The 18,432-nt window shown below is 39.0% G+C and overlaps 1 protein-coding gene and 1 pseudogene across 1 annotated transcript in view; one reads left to right on the top strand and one right to left on the bottom strand.

Moving 5' to 3' along the window:
- Nucleotides 1-5,141: 5,141 nt before the first annotated feature.
- LOC115869362 lies at nucleotides 5,142-5,294 on the top strand (annotated as a pseudogene).
- An 11,136-nt stretch (nucleotides 5,295-16,430) lies between these two features.
- Nucleotides 16,431-18,432, bottom strand: part of PSMG2 (proteasome assembly chaperone 2) — a 29,564-nt gene continuing 27,562 nt past the window's right edge. Inside the window, exon 7 of the mRNA XM_004714072.4 lies at nucleotides 16,431-17,494. Coding sequence (XP_004714129.1) covers nucleotides 17,402-17,494 — 93 coding nt within the window. The 3' untranslated portion in view covers nucleotides 16,431-17,401. The remainder of the gene's footprint in view (nucleotides 17,495-18,432) is intronic.

Genomic DNA, 18,432 nt, shown 5'->3' on the forward strand with positions numbered 1-18,432 from the left:
GCATACCTCCCTGGTGGTCTTAATCACTTTATATGCCTACTGTATCATGTCTCTTGTTAGCTGACATAAAGTGTTAATGCTCTGGCTGCTGGCAATTCCCACTTTTGTCAGGGATCCTGGTGGCATAGTTATGCTTTGGGCTGTTAACTGCAAAGTCAGGTCAAAACCACCTGCTCCAGAGAGAGAGACTGGACTTTCTACTCCCAGAGTTACAGTCTCCACTCGTCAACAAATGGTGCTAGGAAAATTGGTTCTCCATCTGCAGAAGAATTAACCAGTACACTGTGCCTCATGCACAGAAAGGCATTTAAGATGGTTTCAAAGCCTAAGTGGACACCCAGAGCTATAATGATCAGTGGGAAAAGTGAGACAACCTAAAGGGCCCGTTGCAGGGCCTACACATACTACCAAATACTGTGAAGCAGACACAGTGGAAGACAGTAAATGGGGCCTTTTAAAAAAGCACATGCATCAGAAGACTAAAATGACAGCCCTTGAGTTAATTGGGAAATAATCTTCAGCGGTGACACAACAGACAAGAAACTGAGTACTGCACCACGCCAATAAGGAAAATGTAATCCAACTACAAGGTGGGCAAAGGACATGAATAAACAGTTCACAAAGGCCAGGTGATAAAATACGTTAGGAGATGCTCATAATCACTAGCCACCAGGAGATGCAATTCAAAACTGATAGCCCATCTACAAGTGTGGAAGCACAAGATCTGTTGCTACCTAAAACAAGGGAATATAAATACCAAGACCCAGCAAATATCTCTTCTGGGTGTATACACCAAAGAAATAGGACATGCTGGGAACAGCCCAAATGCCCATTAGTCAAAGAATGGCTAAGAAAACAAGTGTATACGTTATGTGGAATACTGTGCATCTCTAGAAAGCAATGAAACCAACACCTAGGGGACCTGGAAGCGGGCTGGAGTTATTCAACCATGAAAGGATTAATGCTGTATGAGCTCCTTGTCACTAAGATAAAGGCAGACTTCTCTCCGTTCTTGTAATTTATTCTGTCTCCCAAGCCATGTGGGAGAGTCGTCACCTTTAAAAACTGGTGAGACCTCAGCTGCGGTGAGTGTCTCAAGATGGGGGCACAGGGAGAAAATCATTCAGGTGCTGCCATACAATATTGTGCTAAGGTCGCCCCAAATCATCAGACATGAGTGATAGCAAACCTTACTGGAAATCCAGGGGGGAGGGACAGGTATGTGCATTTTGGAGAAGTCAGTTACATCACTGTTAGTGGGTAAACCAGGAGAAAAAAACCTTCCATAAGGAGGGAAAAAAAATAACATAGAACCTACATGGAGAGTATGCCTGGCTTTATATTCCTAATTGGGACACTTTTGACCTAGTCTGTATCCAGTCCTTGGTGACCGGAGGTGCTATATATTTGGGGACTTTAGACTCTGTCTTTTTGGGCTACACAACATCCTTCATAGACCACTCAAGGGAGATTTCATGTGAAAACGGCACTAAACTGGGCTTACCTCAGACTCTATAGCAAATTAATGAAACGGATATACTTCCTTGGACTTAATGGTGAAATGCCTAGTGTGAGATAATGACATCCCAAGGTTATGGAAGCGGAGGTTGGACTGTGGTTTGAATCCTTTGCTTTCAGGGTTCCCAATGAGTGGTAGCCCAGACTATCATATATTTACTATTTGATAAGTCCTCCTTTCTTGTGACATAAAACTGGTAAGCATGATTCTGCCATTGTGAATGAAACTGAAAGTTTTGCCCTATTGCCAACTCCTATTTTATATGTCAACAATTCATATATTGCATTCTGAACATGGCCTATACTGGTATAATTTCTCAATGATGTTTTAAATTCTGTACCATTGGTTAATGACACTATCAATCGAATTACTTAAGCCCCAGGGTACCACAAATGAAGAGAAAAATGAAAAGATAGTAATTTGACTATGTAAAAGAGATGAAAAAAATGAGGGGGTTGCTGTCAGCTGGTTTTGAAAAATGTTTCCAAGAATGGAGTCTCAGATTTAACAAATGTATTAAGTAATGAAGAGTACTTTGAAGGTGGTAAGGGTTGTCGTGTAAAAAAATTTAAATATATAGCTTAACTGTATTTAAGGGGGGTACCTCCTCATAGATAAAGGAATGGATTTGGGACTCACAGCTAATACTAGACCTAATCTATAAGCAATTAGTTCTTAATACATGGCCCTGCTTGATGCTCACCCCCATAAAGAGATCACTAAAAAGATGAGTGCCACAGCAGAGTGGTGGTGAAACCAGATGTTTCCTGGCTATCAGACTAGCTTCAGGGATCTTAAAGACTTGTCTTCAACAAGCAGCCATGTAAGTGAGGTATCAACAGTCTACAGGGAAGAAGTACATCAGCCTGTGTGATCCAAGGATTGTAAATAACCAAGAGGGAATGGTATCACCTTAAATTGTGAACACCCAGTTTACAGAAGGCTATGAATGGCAGTGGTACTCCAAAATCTATTCAGAGGATCCCCACATGGGCTTAGTCTTTGTTGAATCCCCTCTACTCATAATCAATGGATATGAATAGCCCTGCTATTAAAGGCCACTATAAAGCCAACTGGGAAATACAGTTAGGTTAAAATGTTAATATCCTATCGTTTGATCTTTCTATACCATTTGAAAGTTGCCTAAGTTTTTAATATTCTCGGCTTTCTTTGAGGTTTTCTTAGGTTTTGTTTAGTACTTACTGGTTTGGGGTTTTGCTTTGTATGAATTTGTATGATTGTGTTATGTTTTGTATGATTTTCTGTGTAAGAAATCCTAGATAGGCCAATATATAGAGGCAGTAATTGGACTTGAGCATGGCAGGGGAGGATGGGGGAAATGAGCGAACTACAATGACTATGTGAAGAAAATGTACCTAAATTGCACACATCTTAATATGATGGCATAATTAATGTGGGGGGTGAGGACACTGTGAGCCATCACTTCAAAACTAATAAAACAGACAATAATAAGTGTCCTCTGTTGTCCCTCACCCACTTTTCCATTATTCGTCCCCCTGGAGGGGTTAGTTATAGGTTATCCTTTTGATACACAACCCCTGCCCCCCCCCCCCAATCCATCCCCTAATCCTACTGGTATCTACTCACATTGTTGGTCCTGAGAGGTTTATCTGTCCTGGATTCCCTGTATTGAAGGCTCTATCTGTAGCAGTGTGCATGCTCTGGTCTAATCCGATTTGTAAGGTAGAATAGAGGTCATGATAGTAGAGGAAAGTTGTGTCTTTTGTCAGTTCTATACTGCACTGTGATTGGTTCATCCCTTCCCTGTGACCCCTCTAAGGGAATGTCCAATTGTCTACAGATGGGCATTTGGTCTCCACTCATGCCACACACACACCCATTCACATTGGGTATGATTTTGTTCTGGGTCTTAGATGCAGGATGCCTGATCCCGTCGATACCTCATGATCACATCACACAGGCTGGTGTGCTTCTTCCATGTGGGCTCTGTTGCTTCTCAGCTAGATGGTCACTTGTTTTTCTTCAAGCCTTTAGGGCCCCAGACACTATATCTTTTGATAGCCGGGCACCCTCAACTTTCTTCACCACATTTGCTTGTGCACCCGTTTTTATCTTCAGTGATCATGTCAGGATCATCACAGAATGCTGGAATTTTAGAACAAAGTGTTCTTGTGTTGAGAGAGTATTTGAGTTGAGGCCCAGTGTCCACCTGCAACCTTAATTCTTAACATATAGATATGAGTACATAGTTGATTCCCCTCTTGTTTTATATATATATTTACATATTTGCATGCCTTTATCTAGGCCTCTATAAATGTCCTTTGCCTCCTGGTTCTTCTAATTCCTTTTACTTTCCTCTTGCCCTACCATCATGTTTGGCCTTCATTCAGGTTTAGTAATTCCTCCCTGCTACATTGCCCTTGATTAAGCCCCACTAGGCATCCTGTGACCTTCCTTCCATTGGTTTTAGTTCACTTGTTGTTCCCTTGTCCCTGGGTTGTTTCCCCCTGCCTCCTTCCTTTCTCCCACCTCCCCATCGCCCGTACCCCACCCCCACCTCCTGAACCATTGGTCCCATTCTTTTCATCTTTGAATTATTTACCCCGCTTATCTTACCTAGGTAGACATGCTGATACATTGATATGTGCAAAAGCCAGGCAAAGCCAAATAAAATGGCAAAGGAAATAAAAAAACAAAACAATAGCGACAACAAAAACAAAATAACAATAACAAAAAGCTACTGAAAAAACTGGAAAAGCCTCTAAATAGTTCAAAGGCTGTTTGTTGGCCTTTAAGAGTGTTTTCCAGTGGAGTCTGATGGGACGCCACACTGTCTCCAAAATCTATTTCTGGTATTTCTCGGGGGTTTCATCACTTTTCTCCCCCTGCTGCTCTGCTGCATGCCGTCAGTGCCTCGCCCCAGAATGATGGGGCCAGACCGTGCACTATTCACACACTGTGTCTCCAGTGTTGTCCCCTGCAGCACCATGGTTCAGTGAGAGACGCAGTGTCCTGTGGTGGGGCCTGCCCTACAGTCCTCCCTGTGCTTGCTCTGAGCAGGACCATTGTCTTCGGGGCTTTGTGGGCCAGGATGCCTTCTCCTCCCTCCCCATCGCTTTTTGTTTCTCCCATGTGCTGTAATCCCATGACTCTACCCAAGCTGTATCCCCAGGGCTGTCCTCTGAATTGCATTCTTCTGAGGGGGTGTGTGTCCACATAGTTGGGATTGGGGCCTGCCCTTTCAGTACATTTTTTTATGCAGTTTTTGTGGTAAAATTAGGTGCCTCAGCTGATATTTGAGCTGGCTTATACTTGAGTATATATGGTAAGTTTATGTAAAAAAATTGTTTCTTGGAAACTCCTCAGAAATTCAGATATACTTTTCAACTGAGTTTTTTTAATCTTTTATTTTGCTATTGGTTTTTTTTTGTTTTTGTTAAATGTTTTTCTTTATTTGAAATTCAGGATAGGCAAATCTATATAGTAGATCGATTCATAGTTTCTTGGAGGTGGGGATAAAAAGGGAAACTAATAACAATGAGTATAAGAAGTAGAAAATGTTAGAAAATTGTGATGAATGTATAACTAAATAACTTTAAACTATTTTGAAATATGTAAATTTCAATAAAATTCTGTTTTTATACTTACCTGGCAGGGGAGATACCATGATCACGAAGGTGGTTTTCCCAGGGCGAGGCTTATCCATTCCACTGCGGGTGTGCGATTTCCCCAAAGGTGGGAAACTCGACTTCATAATATGTGGTAGTGGGGGCTGCGTTTGCGCTCTCCCCTGTAAAACAAAAATTGCTTTGTTTTGTTTTTTATGTTTGTCTTGAAAACTCAAACTGGCAGTTCTTCCCCGTCTGAGCTGACCTTGACCTGATGTCAGTGAGCTTGATTTTGGTATGTCTCCTCGACACGTTTATTTTGCCCTACATGTTTCAGTTTGTGTGTATAACACCCCTCTTGAAATAAACTAGTAAGGGAACTGTCCATTTTGCTTGCTTTCAGTGGTGGTATTCAACTATGGAAGAACATATAATGTGAGAAGCTTTACAACCCAGTGACAGTTCACTTATCCGGTGACCTAATGTCACAAATATTCTCCTCATGCTGTGGTCATTTTCATCTACAGCCAGAGTAACAGATTTCCTGGACTCTTAAATACCATGGCCAGATATGAAATGGTTTTTAAAAAATCCTGTAATATACAGAAATTATAATTTCATAACCATTTTACTGGCTTTAAAAAAGAAATTCAGTATCTTGATTGTTGGAACACAAAGGTTTTTAACTCTTAAGTAGGTGCAAGAAAAAAATCAGAATGTGTTTCAAAGGATTCAGTTTTAACACTTGCTGCATCTAAAATGACTTGAAATTTTTTTCAGCATTTCTGGTAAGAATTTATAATGTTTGTAGGAATTATACTTTAGAATTTTAATATATTGGAAAGATAGGGGGCAAGCAAAGTTGATTTTTTTGTTGTATGCTATTTTACCCAAAATGAAATAAATATGATCTGGAGATGAGTAAATAATGGTTTGTATTAAGCTACTTTGAGTTACAGCTGGGGAAATATTCCACTTTTTTAAAAACTTGAATCAAAGAAATTTTTTGTTCACAGTATTTGGATGTTTTGTGCAAGCAAATTGATGTAATTATTAAAGTTTGGATTTTCTGTTTTAAAGTTTGATGATCATATATATGATCATGAATCTCTTCTCCCCAAATGGAAAATGCACTTTTCATTTTGAGATCTTCATCAAAATTTATCACCTGGGAATTTATTATTATGTTTCAACAAATCAGTTTCCTACTAGGAATGTACATTTTATAATGGAGAAATGCTTTAATAAAAATCTTGAAATTGTATAATTGGATAAAGCAGTTTCTTTTAGAAAGATGAGTGAAGCCTATGTTTGCAATTCAATGTGATACGAAGGGAACACTTCATGAGAATAGCTGTCCCCTAAAGAAACCATGAGTGTGTAAGTGCATAATTCACTTTATGAGAGAAGCTCATGTTGAAGAGGAAGCCCATAATGGTACATCATCCATCGTGATTTGTAAGGAGACAAACTTGGCAGTTCTGGAGTTAAGAGTGGACAACAAAAACAGTAGGCAACACCGTCTTACTGCCCCCGGTGTGTTCTGCAGCAGTCCTGTGAGAGGAAACACTGCTCTGCGACTGAACCTTGATGGGAGTAGAATGCCTCGTCCTCATCGCAAGCCAATCAGTACTTTCGCACTTTCGCAATCTGATGAAGAGTTGTGAAAATTCTGTGCCTAATGGGCACCTAAATAAGCAGAATCGAGATGCCAAAGCATTTCTTGGAATAATTGTAACTACAGATGAACATGATTTTACCAATACGATCCTGAAGACGAAGCAAAAGACTAGTCATGAGCAAAGGTCATAGCTATCGTTTCTTGGGACCCTTAAGGCCTTTTACTTGTTGGCTTCCTGAGGGGAGAGGGCAAAGAATAAGAGTATCTTATTAGGAGAGTGTTTGGGGACAATCAGGCAAAGCTTTAGCAGAAAAATGTGCCTGGGAAAGCATTAGCGCGTCTTTCACTTAAATTCTCCTGTTGCTTCTTCAAACAAGGGCAAGTTTTCTAACATTTCTCAGGAAATCATTTGGCATCTACCTTTAGAACTGATTTGGCTTCTTCAGACTTCTTTAAGTATCCTAATCAAAACCATATTTAAAAGGCACCTATTTTTCTTCCATTGATGATTTTTATTTTTAAATTGTATTTACGTGGTTAAATTCTAAGGTTTCAGTTCATCAGGGAGGGACTAGATGGCTGGTATTTCTTATGAAATTCTTGGCCTTGGTCAAGCTTATGTTGAGAAAGTTAAATTTTTTAAATTATGTAATTCCAAAAATGTATAGATGAAGCCCTTTTTATGCCCACTCTCCACAGACCACATTTCCCATGTAAACCCCATAACCAGAAGTACATACATATTGTCCATGTTGCAATCTTTTAAAACATGTCATCACAATTTATGGTGTTTGACCCCTTCAAATGTGGCAAATCAGTTCCCTACTTAGAATTTTATCCTTTTGTTCTCTACCCTCATCACTGGGTGGTGTAAATGGTTTAAGAATTTGGCTGCTAACTGAAAGGATAAGGATTTGAGTCTGTCCAGAGATCACATATAAGTTAGTTGATGTACTTTTGCAAAGATAATCATTGACAACCAAGGAGTTCAGCTCCAATTGGACATAAGTGGGTGTGGCAGTTACATAATCTGTCAACTTGAGGAAAGGGTAGAGTCTAGCCTGTCATTCAGGTTGCAGCTTGAAGACCTCATTTGGAGGCGTGATGGAGATAAATAGCTCACTGGAGGCCAGACACACTGCTACACATTCCTGTTGACAAGTCACATGGAGATATGCTGATTGAGCCAGAGCCCTGGAGCTGGAGGAGCCACATGGACACCTACACCAGCACTGAGATGCTTCCAGTGCCACTGGATTCACAAAACTTTCTACTCACTGGCCTGTGATCTTCCTGCATCCTGCATTATTGCATGTGTTGCATAAGTCTGAAGAGGAATTTATAGGCTGGTATTGGACATCATAGCTAATATTTGACTTAAGGACTTGATCTGAACTGGGATGAGTGGTTTTCTTAATATACAGTTATGCTTTATATAAAGTGCTTACTTATACACATATGAGATTTATTTCTGTAGTCTACACAGGGTCACCATGAGGCAGGGCCACAGCAGCCTTCATTACTTTTTACCCTCACCCATAACAGCTTTTCGACCTTGCAAGTATTCTCTTGGGATTTCTCGTGTACCTCATTAATTAGTACTCGGTTTTTCTCTGCTGTATCATCGTGCACTAGTATTAATGTTTTGTGTTGCTAATGCTAAACTTGGGACAGTGACACCAGTATCGAGCAAAAGCACTTGCCACTGTTGCTGAATCCTATGAATTCAATCCTTGGGGCCCATTGAAAGTGACACTTTTCAATACTTCTGGTACACATGGAGTTGATGCTAAACAGAAATGTCTCAGTTCTTTTTTATTGAATCTTTAGAACTCATGAAAGCTGGTCAGAGGACAATTAGTTGGCTCTAAAAATTACCTGTTGTCATTGTGTGTGCGTAGGTACACAAAATTTCAGACATGAATAATAATACTAAGGAAAAAAATGAGGCATGCAGATAATATTTGAGATCTTTACATTGCTCATCTTTTCTATTTGTGTACACATGGGCTGTGTGTGGTGTGTAGTTTTAAAAATCTGATTCTAAAATTTCATTTTTTGGTGTGGGTGTTTTAGCATGTTTTGAAAGTGGATATATGTTGCAGAAATTTGGAATTCATAATGGAAATTCAAGATTTGGAACACAGTGGTTGTATTGCCAAATGGCAAGTATTTCTGGAAACTGAGCAACAGTGGTACCCACAACTCCTCATCACACATCACTTTACTTACCTCATACCTGTATAACCCGTGTTCATTTGAATAATATCATGTATTAGTATGAGGCTGAATAAAAAAGCATAGCTACTAGGTTTCCAGTTCATATATGCATAGGTTTATTCCAAACATAGCATTATTAGTGGATGGCTACAAACAAGTTTTCTCTGTAATACACTTTTCAGATTGCCTTCAAAAATAAAATTGAAATACAAGTCCAATCAAAACTGACTTAAAAAATGTTTTATTTAGATATTTTTTATTATTCAAAACTGACTTTTAAGGGGATACGCTGGCAGTTAAATGCAAATCAGAGTGGAACTCAGCTGACACTCCCATCAGGTTCTGATAGATTGCATTGAGGACACAGGATGATTATGGGAGTTCATGAAAAAGGTCTAAGAAACTTGAAAATTGCATTGGTGAGAAAAATGCTTTGAGATTAGCGCTGAAGTTTTCCACCATGCTAATTGACCTGCTAATTCTGGGGGGGTAGGTAGGATGGGCTATCCTGTAAACATTCCATTGGGAAACTACCTCATGCACTCTAAACCCCATTCTTGACACTTCACATTCTTTTTGTTCCCAATCTTCAAAGAAAATTTAAAAGGTACACAATTTAAATCCTTTGAGGATGCCAAAACTGCTGTCTTAATATGAATCAAGGTATATCTGATTCTTTAAAGGTTTAGAGAGGAAAACACTGCCTTCAGAAGTGTGTAGACCTAGATATTATGTTAAGAAATTAAAGCTTTGTATTTTTATATATAATACAGATTTCTATGGTTTTGTTGCACTAGTTTTTTGTCTGCATAAATAATTGAGTAGTTCACCTGAGAGGGGCACTGTAAGGAATGAAGGTGGAGTAAGATTACACTAGACTAGAATTTAGTTCCAGATATTGTGATCTAAGGGTATCCTTAGGTTTACAATTGTAAGTGAAAGATAAGGTTCAGAATATCCCAAACATGGCAAATTGAAACAAGCGAAAACATGGAGTTGCTTTGTGTGACTAACGTTTCAAATTTTGGGCACAGATGAGAAATGCTCTGGGAAAGTGACGTACCCAGGGTTGCCGTGGCAGAGACAAGTCTTGTCTCACACTTGTTACCCTACACAGGCAAGAATTAGAGAAAACGACTTAATGGATCCAACTTGATTAAAACGAGAGCTAACTATATTTTTAAGAGTTGTTCATACTTCTGGAAAAATGTCATATCAAGAAATCAAGTATCTAAAACTGATGACACACTATTAGTGGTTAGAAGTTGCAGTTTAATCAGTTTAGTTTTAAATTCTTATACATTGAATTCCAAACTACTTCTGGAATTTTAATCATATAGCCATAATAAGAATATAGATGGTATTTGGTATTGTAATTTCTATTATTAAACTTAGCAAGGATACTAAACATGCGGTCATTGAAATCTGACTTGATTTACTGTTTGGGCAGTTTACTTTTCTCCACTGATAACCTAACTTCATTGGATATCAAGGAGATAAATACCGTATATACTCAAGTATAAGCCGACCCAAATATCAGCTGAGGTACCTAATTTTACCACAAAAACCATTAAAGAGGGGTGGGAGGCACTGCAAAAAAAAAAAAACTGCATTAAAAATGTGCTGGAAAAACTCAGCTTATACACGAGTATATACAGTAGGTATAACTCTTAGAGCAGAACTTGCCCCAAAACAAATGCTCAACAAAGGTACATGGGAATGGAAAATTAGGCAGTTATCTGCTTGGGTCAAAAATTTATATGAGTAAGAAGTACACCAGCCTATCCCGACACGATCGCTGAAGACAAAGCGGATGCATAAGCAAATGTGAAGAAAGCTGTTGGTGCCTGGCTATCAAAAGTATTGGGTCCTATATGCTTTAAGATAAATAAGCGGCTATCTAACAGAAACAACAAAGCTCACATAGAAGAGCACAACAGCCTGTGAGATCATGAGGCGTCGAAGGGATCAAGTATCGGGCATCAAAGACAAAAAAAAAAAAAAATGTCATTGTGAATCAGGGCGAGTGCAGCGCAGGGACCTAGGGCCCATCTGTGGGAAATTGGACATCCCCTTGCAGAAGGGCCGTGGGGAGGAGATGAGCCAGTCAGAGTGCAGTGTAGCAGTGATGAAACACAATTTTTCTCTAGTTCTTGAATGCTTCCTCCCCACCACTCATCCCAATCTGTCTGGACCGGAGGATGTACACTGGCACAGGTCGGAACTGGTAAAACGGAATCCAGGACAGATGAACCCCTCGGGACCAGTGGTGAGCGAGGCGATACCAGGAGGGTGGGGTGGGAAGGGGGAACCGATTACAAAGATCTAAATATAACCTCCTCCCTGGGGGGTGGACAGCGGAGAAGTGGGTAAAGAGAGATGTCGGACGGTGTAAGATATGACAAGATAATTTATAAATTATCAAGGGTTCATGGGGGGAGTGGGGGGGGAGAGGAAAAAATGAACTGATACCAAGGGCTCAAGTAGAATGATGAGGGCAACAAATGTACAAAAGTGCTTGACACGATAGATGGATTGTGATGAGTTGTACAAGTACCCAATAAAATGATTTATAAAGAATTTGTGTGAGATAGCCAAACATTAGGCATTTGGCTTAGAATTATATTTATTTTTGAAGTCATTAAATTCAGTCCTGCAGTTAATGGCATTCGTTACCTGTCAGTTCAACACCATTACTGTGTAGCTGCATAGGTATTGTGATGATTGGGTTTTGTGTCAACTTACTCCTGTGGGAAGCTTTGGGTGAAATCCAACATCTTCATCAGAATGCAGCCTAGTGACATCTCGGAGCTGTGTCCTACCTATAAGAGACTGAAGAACTGGTCTCTCTTGCCACTTAAAAAACTATTAAAAAAACCCAAAAATATATATAAATACATATCTTTGGAAAAAAATCCATTGTGTGTGGGGAGGTACTCCCTTATATGTTACAGTTTGGTCTATGTACAATGTAGACTGAATAAAAATGGTCTTTGAATGGATCCTTAAATTACTATATATTTTCCAGCTTTAAATTTGGAGGCAATTTTTTTTTCATATAAGCACAGCTTTATTCCAAACTGAACAAGTGTAAACATGTCCCTGCAATCAAAGATGTAGGTGGCTCAGACAAGTTCTTTCAGAAATTGTCAGTCTATTTATACTGATTACCATCGAGTGGATTCCAATTCATAGTGACCCTGTAAGCCAGTGTAGAACTGTCCTCGTGGCTTTCTGAGACTGTGATTCTTTTTTAATCGTTTTATTAGGGGTTCATAAGACTCATCACAATCCATACATACATCAATTGTGTAAAGCACATTTGTACATTCATTGCCCTCATCATTCTCAAAACATTTGCTCTCCACTAAAGCCCCCGGCATCAGGTCCTCATTTTCCCCCCTCCTTCATGAGCCCTTGATAATTTATAAATTATTTTGTCATATCTTGCCCTGTCTGACGTCTCCTTTCACCCACTTTTCTGTTGTCCGTCCCCCAGGGAGGAGGTCACATATAGACCCTTGTCATCGGTTCCCTTTCCAACCCATTCTCCCTCTACCCTCCCAGTATCGCCACTCACACCACTGGTCCTGTAGGGCTCATCCGCCCTGGATTCCCTGTGTTTCCAGTTCCTATCTGTACCAGTGTACATCCTCTGGTCTAGCCAGACTTGCAAGGAAGAATTCAGATCATGATAGTGGGGGCGGGGGGAGAGGTAGGAAGCATTTAGGAACTAGAGGAAATTTGTATTTTTCATCGTTGCTACGTCACACCCTGTCTGGCTCACTTCCTCCTGTAATTTGTTATTTCTACACAGTGAGGAAAGCAGATATAGGTTTTCGGTTTGTGTGACATGACACATGCCCATTCCTTAGTGTAATTTGTTGTGGAGAGAATAACCAGATTATCTAATATTACCTTTTGTAATTTAAAAACAATCTGCAAAATCTTTTTTAAAGACCATTATTAGCATCTCAAGACCCATTCAAAATTATGGAGATGACTTCTGGCAAGATGAGTTAGCCAGATCTGCTGGAGACTCTCTAAAATAAAGATGGCAAAGACCAAATAAAATGAATGATAATCCTGTACCTCTGAAGAAACACCAACTAGGCACTAGCTTAAAACGAATATGCAATGGGTGGTGGAAGAAGGCAGTTCTAAGTACCAGCTACAGGCAAAATGGTTATGTGGGGGGGCAAAAAAAAAGGTTATGTGTTGGGCTATAACTGCAAGGTCAGCCGTTCAAAACCAGAAGTTGCTCCCCAGGAGAAAGATGTGGGTTTTTTCACCCCTGTAAAGAGTCAGTCTCTGAAATTTTTAAGGGCAGATCTACCCTGTCTTATAAGGTAACTCTGAGTCACCATCAGCTTGATGACATTGAGAACTGTCCTCTAAGGTATGCATCAAACATCTTTATTAACGTATATATCAGATGTAAATACATAGTGCACTGTCAGTTGTACAGGAGTTAGTTTGTATCATGTTAGATGCAAGTATGACTACCGTTCTTTTTATTTAGATGTTGTTTATGGTTGAAGAAGATATGCAGACATGCCAAACTGATCAGGAATGGATTGTGGGTTAGCAGGGTTCTCCGTGATTTGTCAGTTAAAACCTAGTAATTACTTACTATGACTGACTTACTGCAATCACTTCCGTAGGGAATTTGGTTATGGAAGCAATCAATCAGTAAGAAGACCATCAGCTTAGGATGTAGCATCCGTATTAGTTATTCTTCTTGAAGTACATGAAAGCACTTTAAATGTTTCTCAAAGTTTGTCACTGGTGATGTTTGGGGGATTTTCATCTTTACTCCATCACTTATATTTCTGTACATCCTGCTTAACTGTATTACTTGTAAGAAGGAAAGTGCAAATTACTGTTAAGCCCCTCTTTCCTCCCTCCTGCCCCTCGGTCTCTATAAATTTGTCTTTACTTTCTTTTCTTCCTTCCGCCTCTTTCTTAACAACAACAAAAAAACAAAGTAATATTTTCCAGATGGAAACGACACATTAGTATCCGTGATATTAACTCTTATCCACTGGAATTTTATAAGTAAACGCCCACATTCCTTGCAATGGAGCAGCTGTAGATGTAAAGATGTTTACATCTACGTTTGCATGAACTTTTCTTTGCCAACCATCTGTGATTGTTTTGTGAAGTTGCCCTTATTGTTTCGTAATGTTCTCCTAACCCAGGAAGTCACAATGACGCCTGACATTTATTTCAAAATGATATGAACCTTCATGTCCAGGGTGAAGTGCCCATGACTCTGATGACAGTACCCAGCTGCCCATGACTTTTGTGAATTGTTTATTCACGTCATTGACAGGGCAGATCCAGAGCCTTTTTTGATTGACAGTACTTGATTCAGCTGCTACCCATTTGTATAAACCAGTTTGGGAAATCAGGACAATAGACTTAAAATTTTTTTTAGCAAAATGGTGGTGTATTGGTTATTCTGTAAATATACAGAGTGCTGATGGGTGTTGGCCCTCCCTGCTGACGGGAGAAGATAATGTGTAACTGGAAGTCTTATGAAGGCAAAGTATATGTAGAAAGCGATGGTTAAGACGTTTTCCTAAAATCATGACCCATTATATTTCTATGTGCATGCGCTGTTTAAAAAAAAAGGATTTCACAATAGTGAATGTTACTGGCTTTTCAACAGCTCTCCGCTGCACCTTTTGTTTGCTTCTTCACAAATGTTATACAGTAGTGCATGGAGGTAACATCCTTATGGAGATCACGATCCTGTAATCAATTGTAAGGAAGTTTCCTCAGGGGGTGTGGTTTGTTCCCAGTAAGCATAAGCACCATGGAAGAACTTGCTTGCTCTTTGCTGCCATCTGGATCACCAATCTCAAGTTCTCTGAACTTAATCCAGTGGCCTGCAATTTTGTTGAGCGTTTACAGCAACCTTTCATTTTACCGGACAACCTTGAATTCATTTGCACCTGTAACCACAAGTCTGATCTGCTGGCCTTGGATTCATGAACCTCTGCAGCCACAAACCTGTGGTCTTCCTATAAATCTTGGGGTCATCAGTACTTGCAACGAGTCAGTAGAAGCCTCAAGCCTAGCATCTAACCCAAAGACTTGAAACCTACCTGGACTTGGACTTTCAGAACTGTGGAAGCCATTTCCTTGAAATAAATTTCTCTATGAGCATATATCGACATCACTGGTTTTGCCTCTTTTGAGAACCCAAGACAGACTTCGTCAGTGGATAGAAAGCTCAACAAAACCAAGACCTGTGTGTGCACACGCGTGCACACACACACTCTCCCTAGAATTCAGTAAAGTACTATGGGAACAAAATACATGAAAAAGAAAGAAACCATACAAACTCATCAAGCAGAAATCTTGATGATTTAATCTTAAGATTTCACAAATAGATAATACATCGAAAAAGGGGTAATATTGAATCAACAGGTCACATTAGTGAGCTTTAAGACAAATCTCCCAATACTAATCGGCTTGTGGAGCAATGCTGGTAACACATCACGCTGTTAATCGCACAGTCAGCAGTTCAAAACCACCAGCTTGCTGTGGAGGAAAGGCAGGGCTTTCTACCCTCTTAAGAGTTAAAGACTCAGAAACTGACAGGGGCAATTCTACCGTCTTGTAGGGTTGCTATGGACTTCATGAAATGAATTTGGTTTGAGTGGAAAAAAAACCCCAATCCCCTCCAAAAAAAACATTAAGAAACTCTGTGGGATAGCAGTAAGAATAACTTACATGTGATCAGATTTCCAGAACAAATAACAAAAAGCACATAGAAAATTTTTGCAGAGCTGTTGGAAGAAAACTTTTCTAAGCAAACCTCAAACAGAATAGACTCAAGATAAAATCACCATGGCATATAATCAATACTCGAAATCCAAATGTAGGACCAGGGTAGTGGGAGCATCCCGAGAGTGGCTTGGGAAAAACAAAAAAAAAATGTACAAAGAGGAACCAATAAGATTTTTCAACAGAAGTCATTCAAGCAAGAAAGCAATAGAATGATTATATAAAACGCTCAAAAAAAGAAAACATTAAGAATCATATACCTAGTAAAACTGCCCTACAAATATGATAGTGAAATTAGGACATTTCTATGTAAACATAAATGAAAGCAACTTATAAAAACCAGAATGAAATTACAAGATATCCTAAGGCAGTGGTTCTCAACCTGTGGGTCGCAACCCCTTTGGGCGTCGAATGACCCTTTCACGGGCACCCGATTTATAGCAGTAGCAAAAGCAGTGATGAAGTAGCAACGAAAATAATGTTATGCTTGGGGGTCACCACCACGTGAGGAACTGTGAAAGGGTCGCGGCGTGAGGAAGGTTGAGAACCCCTGTGCTAGGGGAGTTCTTCAGAGACCTAACCGCAGTAGTCATAACCCGACAGTAACACAGAGGACACCACCACCAGAAGGCCGCCCAGACTTAGAATTATCCAAAGCAACACAAACCTCCAAGACTGAAAATAGGGAACCAGGGATGTCAATCTTTAATTTTTAAATTACAAAGTAAATAGAGGGAATAATGTCGTTACAGAACTTTCAAATGTAGAAGTCAAGTAGGTTTAGAACAGATGGTTTTAAGATTACAAAGAATTTAATCAATTACAGTATACTTTCAAAGGAAATTAGTAACCCCATCAAAATAAAGAGGAAAATCATAAAGATTTAGTAAACAAAGAAACAACAAGCAATGAAGAATATGACTAAATAAAGTTAGAAATCAATACTAGAACACCAAGGGGGAAAACATCATGGAAATTGAGTTAACACTTTGTTTTAAAAGTGCTGAGTAATGGGACAAATGAACATATTCAGTCCCATGAAGGGGACTTCCTCATGCCTTCACTTTGTAAAGGTAATGTATAAACTCATTAGCAACAAAGACAACCTAAATAGCTGAGTCAAAAAAAAATATTAGTACACAGGAATGAGAAATACTTAGGGAATGCATTTCAATGAAAAGCTTTTAAGTATCTTCATTTAATATAGAAAACAGGCAGCCAAGAAATACCACAGCTGACAATAAGCGAGGAATTGGATTCTTCCCTAGAACTTCTGAAGAAACCATCCCTCCCTAACACCTTGACTTTAAACCAGTCAGGCTGATTTCAGAAGTATAATACAGAGTTGTATTTGTTTTAAGCCATTAAATTTGTTACAGCAGTCACAGAAAATGCAGAATCTGAGTTAAAAAGCAAAACAAACACATTTCAGACAAAATCGTTTTAAGTACTTATTGTACAAAACTTACATTTGTTATAGATAATGAGAAGTATGGCAAAATGGCCTTTTGTTTATAATTTCTTCTTTGGAATTATCTATGAAAGATACTTATTTCTTCAGATATTTTCAGATAGTACATTTTGTCTAGAATGTTTACCAGTTGTATTGGTGATGAATTATATAGACACATGGGGTGTAAAACTGGAACCAGATTAGAAAAGTGCAGGAGGAAGACCACTGCCAAACAGTAACCTCCAGGAACTTGGTATTTTCCATGGCAAGACAGAAGCTGTGGGCTTATCAATCTGTAATTAAAAAAATAAAATCTCCTTTCAACACATATACTATAACTCTCTTCTCTAGTTCTTTTGTTCCTGGCACTTTTGCCCAGGTTTTATTGGTAAGAAAAAACAAAGTAATCAATTTCTATGTTTTCATATCAAGTGAACATAAAATTTCCCATTCCAAAACCACAATTCTATGTTAGAGAGGCTGCACATGGAGTCTATTACTTAAAATAAAATTCAAAAGGAAAAGTGGTTAATAAATATTGACTCAGTTGTGCGGTTTATGTCATACAATTTGTGCTACAGGAGCACAAATTAAAAAATCAGTTACCTATCACACACCTTATGGTCATTCTGTTATGCTGGAAGGCTATCAGATTTATCATGTGTAATGCTATTATAATGGAGGAGTATAACTCTAACAAAGCATATAAAGCTATAAATAGCTACAAAAGTAATATGTTATGCTTCCATTAAAAAAAAGTGAACTCCAAAGAGGATTTGCTTATAAGAATTGTTTAATTAATAGAGCAAGAATGAACAACTTCAGATTTCCCTTTTAAGATTAGTGTTGTAATTACTTAAAAAGAAAATTTTTAATCCATCATTTTATTGGGAGCTCTTACAGATATAACATTCCATAATTCAAATAGTTCAGGCACAATTGTACAATGGTGACTACAAATAGTTTAAAAACATTTTCTTTCTTCTTGAACTCTTTGATGTCAGCTCCCCTTTCCCCTTCCCCCCAGAAACCCTTGTTATATATTTTTAATATTCGATTCTCTATATATATTTTTTCACCTACAATTTTGTTATTCACTCCTCTCGAGGAGTCATACAGTCATCATTGCTATCAGCCCCCCTCCCCCTGTATTCCCATATCCTCAGGAAATCATGCTCCACTTGCTGTTTCTGTAAGGTCACCCACCCTGGCATTCCTACATGAACAATCT

The sequence above is a fragment of the Echinops telfairi genome, unplaced genomic scaffold (genome assembly GCF_000313985.2).
Source record: "Echinops telfairi isolate 266 unplaced genomic scaffold, ASM31398v2 ScPeMD7_24;HRSCAF=84, whole genome shotgun sequence".
NCBI lineage: Eukaryota > Metazoa > Chordata > Mammalia > Afrosoricida > Tenrecidae > Echinops > Echinops telfairi.